The sequence below is a fragment of the Chiloscyllium plagiosum genome, unplaced genomic scaffold, assembly GCF_037043375.1.
Source record: "Chiloscyllium plagiosum isolate Xiang-an unplaced genomic scaffold, Cpla_swu_hap1 HiC_scaffold_45, whole genome shotgun sequence".
Taxonomy (NCBI): Eukaryota; Metazoa; Chordata; class Chondrichthyes; order Orectolobiformes; family Hemiscylliidae; genus Chiloscyllium; species Chiloscyllium plagiosum.
In genome coordinates this window covers 9,878,788-9,889,119 of record NW_028270183.1, presented here as the reverse complement: position 1 = coordinate 9,889,119, position 10,332 = coordinate 9,878,788, and the positions used below count along the sequence as shown (strand labels likewise).

Sequence of the window (10,332 nt, the reverse complement as noted above, 5' to 3'; positions counted from 1 at the left end):
GTTGGAAATGAAGAGGTCGAGGGCAGGTAATAGGCCAGCACGGGGTGTCCAGGTGGATGCAGTGTGTTGGAGGTGGGCGAAGGGGTCCTCGGAAGGTGGGCGGGGGTCCTGATTGTGAAAGTAAGCTCGGAGGCGGAGGCGACGGAAGAATTGTTCGATGTCACGGCGTGTATTAAATTCATTGACGCGTGGGCGGAGGGGGATGAAGGTGAGTCCTTTGCTGAGGACTGATCGTTCGTCCTCAGTGAGTGGGAGGTCTGGGGGGATGGTGAAAACTCAGCAGGGCTGGGAGCTAGGAGCTGAGTGAGGGGGAGGTCTGGGGGGATGGAGTCAATTTTCCGAACTCAGGTACAAAGCTCCGACTTCTCTACCTGACATTGCCACTTGTGCTTCACAACTCCTATTACCCTTGGCACTTCAATTCTCACTTCAAATCCCAACCTTCGTGTGGGGTGTTACCCCTCTTAACAACCAGTTTAGGGCAGGGCTTTTAAGACAGGCATGACCTTATCCTCTGGCTGTTTCAGCACAAGCAGCAGATTCTTACAGTAGTTAATACTCATTCTCCACAGATATGTAATTAAAAAAATTTAACTCCGTACTGTAGCAAATTAGACATTACAATTGGTATACATTTTAAACTGTGTCCTTGGCCCGGTTTGACTCTTCCCGTTTGCAGGTACAAATTGGTTCTTACTCTGGTCCCCCGATCGTGGCCTTGGACCAGGGCACCAGGAATAAGAACCCTGCTTGCAGCGCCAATTGTTATGGGGAAAATCACCAGTTTCCTGAGTCAGAATCAGGGTTCAACGACAGAGTTTATTTGTACAAGGAAATAGCGGAGCTCCGGGGAAGAGAAAGACACCAACAGCACAGTTGCGAGTCAGCTGCGAGTTTTCTCTCAACCTGAAGCACACGTCAAGAACCTGTTATACATCTTGTGGTACAATAGATCAGTGATGAGATTGTCTTTGTAACATGGTTTGTTTATGGCAATCATTGCAAAATCATTGATTGGTTTTGATGCAGTCTTTGTCAGTCCCAGTGCAGCCTTTGTTAATTTCTGCATGGTCACGGTCAGTTTCAACCTCTGCGTGGAAATCCATTGCTGTAGTAATGAGCACTAATCACTCTTTCTGAGAAGGATGATTACTTGCAGCCCTGGCTATTAGCATTTTGTACTGAGTCTGTGTCAAGCTGTTAGCATTTCTATTAAGAGGGGTTGGCTGGACCCAGACACTTCAGCAGGTAGTGTTCATTACTAGTGTATTCTCTGCCCCACCTGACTTAAACTAGTCAACTGGGTTGTGAGTGCAGTGTGGTGGCCCCAGGCAGTGTCTGTAGCTACTCTATTGTTTCTGCTCCATATTGTGATCCAGTTGCCATCTGGTGTGCCTAGTGTGACCCTGCCCTGTGCCATCTCCTTCTCCAGTGGGTAAAAATGTGTTGCTGGAAAAGCGCAGCAGGTCAGGCAGCATCCAAGGAACAGGAAAATCAACGTTTTGGGCATAAGCCCTTCTTCAGGAATGAGGAGGGTATGCCAGCAGGCTATGATAAAAGGTAGGGAGGATGGAGTTGGGAATACGATAGCTGGAAGGAGGTTAAAGGTGAGGGTGATAGGCCGGAGAGGTCAGGAGGAAGATTACAGGTCAAGAAGATGGTGCTGAGTCTGAGGGTTGGGGTGGGGGAAATAAGAAAGCTGGAGAAATCTGCATTCATCCCTTGTGGTTGGAGGGTTCCTAGGCGGAAGATGAGGCACTCTTCCTCCAGATGTCGTGTTGCCATGGTCTGGTGATGGAGGAGACCAAGGACCTGCATGTGTTTGACACCGACTCCCCTCCCACTCTGCCAAGGACATGCAGGTCCTTGGTCTCCTCCATCGCCAGACCATGGCAACGCGACACCTGGAGGAAGAGTGCCTCATCTTCCGCCTAGGAACCTTCCAACCACAAGGGATGAGATGAATGCAGATTTCTCCAGCTTTCTCATTTCCCCTCCCCCCACCTTTTCTCAGTCCCAACCCTCAGACTCAGCACCACCTTCTTGACCTGCAATCTTCTTCCTGACCTCTCTGCCCTCACCCCCTCTCCAGCCTATCAGCCTCACCTTAACCTCCTTCCACCTATCGTATTCCTCCTACCCCAAGTCCCTCCTCCCTACCTTTTATCTTAGCCTGCTTGGCCCACCCTCCTCATTCATGAGGAGGGCTTATGCCCGAAATGTCGATTCTCCTGTTCCTTCGATGCTGCCTGACCTGCTGTGCTTTTCCAATGACACTTTAAGCTCTGATCTCCAGTCGGTAAAGGCTAATATCCATTGAGCCAGGGGGCATCTAGAGGATTGGAATGTGTGACTAGCACTTGATAGCAGAATGGCAGGATCAGGAGATAGGTTTGGGGATGGTATGGTAGGCACCTGAAGAACAGGCTGGCAAACTCAAGATATTAATTCTACAGTAAATGTTTGTAGGTGCCTGCTAGGTTGTGGTCTCCTAGAGTACTGATGGAGAGAATCTTCCCCTCACTAAATAGCCACCTCCTAGTGAGGATCACCAGTTAACAGAATCAAGATAACTACCCTCCCATCATTGTACTAGTTGATCTCTGGACAATATAAAGCAGGAATGCAGTTTGGAATCCTCTGAACCATGCGTGGTTTAGTGACAGCAGAACTACTATTGATCCATTTGATTGGAGCAGGTTCAAAAACCAATCTGTAAATCAAGCACAAACAGGCTAATGCCTCCACGGTTTTGGCAATCACCTTCATACATCATGTGAAGACATCATATGCTCAGGTAGATGTGAAAGATCCCATGGGACTATGCTGAACAACAGCAAGTTCTATTGTCCTGGCCAATATGTTCTTTTTGAAGAGTCCTATTAGTTGTGGAAACTTATTGCACAAGTTGACTGCCATTTTCCTATATATGACTGCAATTCAAGACAAAGTGCTACATTGATTGTTTTCTCTTCCTTCACCCACCTTCATTGTTAACCATTCTAGGTGCACAGCATTGAGCATTAGCAGCCTCAAGCTATAATCTTTGCACACTTGTAGGCTGTGTATGGAACTCACTAACCTAGCTCAAGATTTGTAAGTACAAATCTACAGTCAGTCAGTCATTTGAAAGGAGCGGAGAGCCTCTTAGATGCCTTAAGGTGAGCCCACTACTCGTAGTATGCTTACATATGCAGACAAAGTCACCACTATTGGAAATTGTGGTGTGTACCTGGGTGACCTAGTGGGTAGAAGTGATCCAAGAACCATTTTAATGCAATGTTAGCCATGGATGTACTACCTTCAGTTTGAGCAAGTATTATACACCAAGACAAATTTTGTTCTCAAGTTTTATTCTGGCACACAGTTTAAAAAAAAAACACAAACATTCACAGGAGCACAGTTGGACCTTGTTACTCAAATGTTTTACAAAAAAAACGACATCCTAATGTGCAGCAATCTACACTAGGTCTTCAAGTGCCTGCTTAACAAAAAAATACACTTTCCTCATTTAATATTGTGCATGGATGAAGCAGAAATGTTTAGGATTGTTTCTCAAAGAACTTCTTGCTTTCGTTAACATTAGGTTTGATGGTGTCCTGGCCAGGCTTCCAACCAGCAGGGCAAACTAGAGAGAGATCAAAATTTTTAAAAAAGTTAACTTCATAGTGATTGCTGACACTGTTGAATACAAAGTGCCTGTTAGTACCACTTCCTACTGCAGAACAGTCACTGCTCTAGAAGGGATCTTTGTCAATGTTCAAATGCAGTCACAATTGGCAAGATTCTGCTTTTCTCTAGATCTTAGGATAGATAGGTGCCAAGAAATTTGGTCATAACATGCTAATTAAAACTTTGAAGTTAATCTTATGTCAAAGTTTAAGTGCAACTTGGTCAAAGGTTACCATTACCCAGGTGATCCATTGAGGTAGCTGCCTAGTGACTTTCTGCAAGTGCAATATTAAAAAGTTACTATTACAAGATAATTTAGCTTGAGACTAGTTTTCATTTTGTCATATTGAGATCTAGACCATTACCTTCTCCATGTTTGTCTGTGAACTGGAAAGCCTGCACAAGCCTCAAGGTTTCATCCACTGAGCGGCCAACTGGAAGGTCATTGATTGTAATCTGACGCAGGATTCCTTTCTCATCAATAATAAAGAGCCCTCTGGATAGGGGAGAGAAGGTGGCAAGTTACCCCAAAAAGTAATTAATAATACTTGTGAAGATCCCCAACTATCAACCCTGATCACCTTGATAGACAAGGTTTCCTCCAATTCTTTGAGAGAGGTTTCCTCCAAATATCTTCAGCATCTCTGGCTAAAAAGAACTGCTGAAACCAACTCTAGCAACAACTACCTTAAAGTCAATGAGAATTTGATTTGGGTATCAACACCGACTCACCACAGAATGAATAGCATTAAAGATTGTCAGCAGAAACAATGATCAGTTCTAAGACTGAAGATAGATGAAGAGGTAAATTAGATGCAAAGTGAAACTTCACAAGACCCAGTCTATATTGTACCAACCTGTAAGCAATCCCCTCATCCTCCTTCAGAATGCCATAGTCTTTGGCAATGGACTGCGTTAGGTCAGCAACCAGTGGAATGTCCATGTGGCCAATGCCACCCTGTTTACGAGGAGTCTTGGTCCTAAAGAAACATTTGTATTAATAGGTTAATCTTAAATGCAAAAGAGAATCGCTCCAAATTTAAGTGAAATATCCACTTTAATCAAATGCATAGGCACACAAGTGTTCAACATGATGTTACCTCCTTTTAAAAAGTGGTTTGTGTTCAAAGATCCAATGGATTAAAATAGAACATGTTACAAACTGGCTTCACTAGTTTATAGCTGGTTTAGTATGGCTAGCCTAAAGTGTAGTATTATAGCTAAATCCAAACCAACATCTGTTAAATAGCTGGAAATTTATTACTTTATTGACTCAAGGGAATTAATCACCCCTTTCAAAGTTGACTCAGGTTAGCAAAATTTGATTTTTAGTGATGAAGGTTGACTTGATCAAAAGAATAGAATTAAAAGAATAAAGTGTATTTTGTCCCTCCCAAAGTCTAGGGGTATTACAAGTATTGACAATTCATAGAATCAAATGTTAGTGCAAAAAGTGCCATCTGGCCTATGCTTGCACTGGCTTGTTCAATAGGTATTGATACGTAGTGCCTGTTTCCTGATATTACACAAACTGGATAAAAATATGCAAGGTCCAAAAAAGTTAAGCAAGCAATGTTGAGTACAGTTTTTACAATTCTTCAGTTTATTCTAGATCTCTTGACTAAGAAATTTTTATCTACTAGATAAATAGCCCGAAATCAACCTGCCAGATAAAGTCTTGGAACAAAAAAGTCATTCATAATGACAGTATTGGGCTATCAAGCAGCTCAGAAGGTTTAACTGCACCAGCTTGCAGTCAAATGAGTTTGGAGATGGACCCTAGCCACCCATTTGCAAGCTCATTGTACACCATCCTGTTAGCAGATAACAATTCTTACCAGGCCAAGTGGCTAAAGTGAGAGTCTGTCGAAGCACCAATTACTTCACAGTTGATCTTGCGAAATTCAGCAGCTCTGTCACTGAATGCAATGATCTCCGTTGGACACACAAAGGTGAAATCCAGGGGGTAGAAGAACAATACAACATACTTTCCTGAAGTGGGAAAAAAATTGGTACCATATTAGATATTGACAAGAATTTTCACCCAATCTGTTACTAGATGTTGCCTTGTCGTCATGAATGGTCCAGATAAGTGCACTAAATATTTATTGACAAGTAGCAAGAATGATCAGAGGAAAGTATAGAAGACTGTTGAAGGAAGATGGCAAATACAAGTTAATCTGGAAGAGGTAATGTTTTAGCAACAATGGAAAGATTTGAACAAGGAGGAGGGTCTTAATTATGCAATCAGATACAGCTTTACAGCAGGTTCAATTCAAAAATAGTTGGAAAGCTAGTTGGGGGAGGGGAAGGAAGGGAGGGTAAAGATATAAAAAAGGGACCCAAGGGGAAACCTTTCACAGAGGGTGGTATGTGTATGGAATGAACTGCAAGAGAAAGTGATGGAGGCTAGTACAATTGTGACATTTAAAAAGGTATCTGGATGGGCATATGAATAGGAAGGGTTATGGGCCAGGTGCTAGCAGTTAGGATTAGATTGGGATATCTGGTCAGCATGGACAGGTTGGACCAAAGGGTCTGTTTCCATGCTGTACATCTGACTAATTCTTTACAAGAATGTCTTCTCATTGAGATGTAATTAGAATTTCTTCACTGCTTGAGAAAATTGAAATGCTCTATAGAAAGTGGCTGATACAGTAACATTAACTGAAGACTAACCAACATTTGCTTCTTTGCAAAGAGAAAAATCTAGATGAGGCAAGCTGATCTGAATGAATTACGAAAAGGTGGAAACAAGCAATTGCAAAATAGTTGGAGAAATGTTGCAGGCTTATGGGGCAAGGTAAGCTTGTGTAAGACTCTTTCAGAGCAGATACAGATGCAAAGTAGCCTCCTATGCCATGAGACTCCTTTCTGGACTCAAAGACCTCTCCTTTCAAAAAGGAAAGTGGTGCATTGATAACCAAGTAATCCAGAAATCAGATTCAAATCCAGACAATATAGAGATACACAATCTTTTAAACAAACTGTACTATAAGGCAGTTGTAATGGTAACCAACATTTTTGCAACACCCTTCAGGAAGGCAAATCTTAGCTTAGCTGAAATCGGACTCCAGACCCACAGCAGTGTTGTCACTGACATACCAGAGCACTCAGCTCAAAGGAATCAGGTAAAGGCACCCAAGTGTTGGCCTGGTCAAAAACAACAGTAACATTAAAGTTAGAATGGTGGATCTGTGCCTGATTTTTACAACAGTGGGACCTTTAAGTAATGAAGTTGAGAATTTAAATTGGCCTTTGGTTTTTGGCAAAGTCCCACTTCATTTGGCAGAAAGAATGATTAAAATATATGCTGCTCCCTATTGACATAAATAACTACAATTTTTCAAAATTCAATTAGATCATGCTTAAAATCAATTGCAAAAAGCTTATCTATACAACCTGCAGGGCCTCAGCAGACTTTGTACTTAATGTACATTGTCCTAATGCTGGAATCTGAGCAAAATTCAAAGTCCTGTTAAGCTTTGCCAAGATTGCTGAAATGGAGTACACCAAAGCAGAACTGTTCACATGCTCCACTGCTTTGTATTGATTACAAGTACAAAAAAAAATTAACCTTTGTATTTGGACAAAGTGAGGTCCTCAAACTCTCCACTGGGCATCACAGCTTTGGCTGTGAAATCAGGTGCAGTCTGACCAATTTTAGCATTTCCAGCTGACATCTTGAATCGCAACTGTACAGGAAGAGAAATATAGATAAACAAAAATCAGCATTTGATCATGTGGAAAATGACTAGCACTTAAGACACTCCTGGGTACATTGTGAACACTGTGGCATAAACCAGTGCCCCATTGGTAGGATTGCACATCCAGTTTGTAGGTGAGTGAACAGACTGGATTCCAAGGAAAAAGTGAAGACTGCAGATACTAGAGATCTTCACCTACCCATCATACTCTGCTACCCTCCCCCAGCCTCACCTCCACCCTGGGCCCATTCTGATGAAGGCCTGGAACTAACACTCCTGTTCCTCAAATGCTGCCTGACCAGCTGTGCTTTTTCAGCACCACACAAGGCTGGATTCCAAGGAGGACGGGAGGACTGCAGATGCCAGACATCTATCCATCATACTCACTTTCCCCACCCATGCAGATCAAGTGAACCAAACCCACCATTTAATTATATTTAAGCAGTCTATTGAATTAATGTTAATAACCCCACCTCCTATTACAATTTGCAGGTGGGCTGTTGCTCATGATGGGTTTGAAAGGGTTGCCCCAACTATCTAGTTTTCACAGATAAATCAGGTTCATTAATATACCAGGTATATTCCACTGGCTGCTGAGTAGAACAGCAGAGGGGAAATATAGATTTGTGATAAGGACAGAGACTTAAATTTAAGTCTAAAGCTAAAACACCAGTGACAATATCCTTCATATGTTGAGGATATAAAAACAGATCCATTAAAACAAAAAACAGCCATGGTATGGCTGTCACTACTACAACCCAAGTTTGATTCCTGGTCAGGAGAGTGGTTTTTTTAGTCTTTGAGATGCAGTGGTAGGATCCATGCTTGAGACAGGTTCAAGCTCTACTTGACAGGTTGATTTGAAAAACAAAATGAAGTAGTCATGCAAGTTCAACTATAACAAGGAATTTGAGGAATTTCTCAGATGTAGAAGAACTTTAGTATTTGTTGTGTTTCTCATAACATTTTCATTTAAGAAATGAAAATAGTTGGCATTGTACAAAGTTATTGTGGCACAGTTATATTTAAGGAAACAGATTAACCCAGCTGTTCCAAGCTAAGTAAAATATAAGAAACCATAGTTACAGATCTTTAAATTGCTGTAAATATTTGTACCAGCTGCATCAAGACAGTTAGGTTGCTAGCCTCTGCAAAATCAAGTGTTCTCAGATGGAAACTACATAAGCTTCCAGACTAGTCAGTATTTCCAACCTATTCCAATGCAGTGACCTCTACTACAACAGCCATTGATTGATCCAACTCGTTCTCTAGTTGTAATCTGCTGTCAAATTCTCAGCATTGGCTCAGAGGGCAGGAGAGAATTGTCTAGAGTTAAGTCAAAACAAACCCATGCAATGTGCATACTGGGACAATGTCTCATCTGGTGAATTACAGAATGCAATCCATGTCTAACTACAAGAAAAAGACAGTCAAATGGGGAAACTAATAAAAACCTTTATCTCCAGTCAATTTTACTGAGTGGTAAAACAACCCATTAAGTTCACTCTTCTCATTTGGCATTTCTACTAACAACCAGCATCAATGAGCATCTTGACCCTTTCAAGATAAGGATCATTGACTCAAATGAAACTTCACTGAAGGCCACAAGCTTCCTTGGGGCCAGCTGAATTCTCATTTATCCAATGAGAAGCAGTAGAAAAACAACAACTGTTCAATACCCACAGGGCAAGACAGCCAGATTCACAACTAAACTCAACATCCAACACAGCCTCAACATTGGCAAAACTGAGTACTGCAGATACTGGCGAGCAAGTCAGTCTGGAGCTGGTTTACTTTGAAAGAGAAATATACTTGAGCTAAACAAACAAAGTCTTAAGAGTCAAAAAATATCCTGGTGTTGGAAAAGCTGCCAAGATTTTTTTTCTCCATTTGCCCTACTGGAAATCCTGACGACAATAATGCATTTTAATCTGAGATTTTCCTCTTGACTCTGGACAGTCAAGTAGTGCTAGTTCAGGGATACTGATTAGAGGACACATGACAATCAATGACAAGTATTGCAAGACAACAGTATGCCAGTTGCAAGAGTCTAACAGGAAGTAGTATTTCCTCAATGCTTCAGTTTCTAGAATGAAAAGAATTGAGCAGAGAATGTGCCATTGTCACTACAAACTGGGATTACTGTGGAAACTATTTCAGCAAGTTATATTAAGTGAAACATTCCTAGAAACATTAAGTTTCTATCCCTATTCATCCCAGGGGCAAGTGCTTGGTCTCAAATCACTTGTTTCTTTAACATTAGCATTAGCATTAAATGTTACCAATTGCCCAGCTTGAAATCCCAACTGGTAACAGAATGAATCTTTTAGGTGAAACTGGAAGCAGATACTTTAAGATTTAGGAAAGGTTTGTAGCTCAGGTTGTAACAACCTGAACAGGAAGTCGATACATTGAGATTATAAATGAATGGGGAATGTTTTATATAAAGTCAGAAGAGTTGCAAAGCGCTTTTGTACCTTTTAAAGCAGCCAATTAGCTAAAGAAAAATACCAATTGGATCTCGAAGAGTTTTTAAAAAGTCGAACCCATGAAGAGATTGAGCTGGGTTTTACAGGGCCTTCCCCAGAAAGTCGCTTTGTAAATAGGAGGAAAAAATAGCTCCGACATGTTTTTAAACAAAGGGGATGTAGATCACACTGCGCCCTTTATTCTTTTACTGCAGCTCCGCCTTCAGAGTCGTTCAATCCATCAAAACCCAACCAATAACTCAATTTACAAGGAATTTCTTCCCGACTTGCGAATACATTTTTGTTGCTGAATTGGATGCAAAACACGAACGAATCAACTGTTTCCACTTCTAGCAAAGTGAAATAACCCTATGCAAAAATCCACGACGCACAAGCTGAACAAAATAAGCCATTTCGTTTAAAACACTAACACCGCGCTTTGATCGTCTCTACAGCACTTACGTTAATTCCACGCTTTACTCTTG

General features: G+C 41.6%; 1 protein-coding gene across 1 annotated transcript; it reads right to left on the bottom strand.

Annotated features, from left to right (window-relative positions):
* Positions 1 to 3,336: 3,336 nt before the first annotated feature.
* On the bottom strand, positions 3,337 to 10,332 carry prdx2 (peroxiredoxin 2). Its single transcript, XM_043694917.2, has 6 exons — positions 10,310 to 10,332; positions 7,250 to 7,367; positions 5,511 to 5,664; positions 4,530 to 4,652; positions 4,038 to 4,168; positions 3,337 to 3,628 (listed from the first exon to the last, which is right to left on the bottom strand). The coding sequence occupies exons 2-6, from the start codon at positions 7,353 to 7,355 to the stop codon at positions 3,543 to 3,545; spliced, it is 600 nt and encodes a 199-aa protein (XP_043550852.1). The 5' UTR covers positions 7,356 to 7,367; positions 10,310 to 10,332; the 3' UTR covers positions 3,337 to 3,542.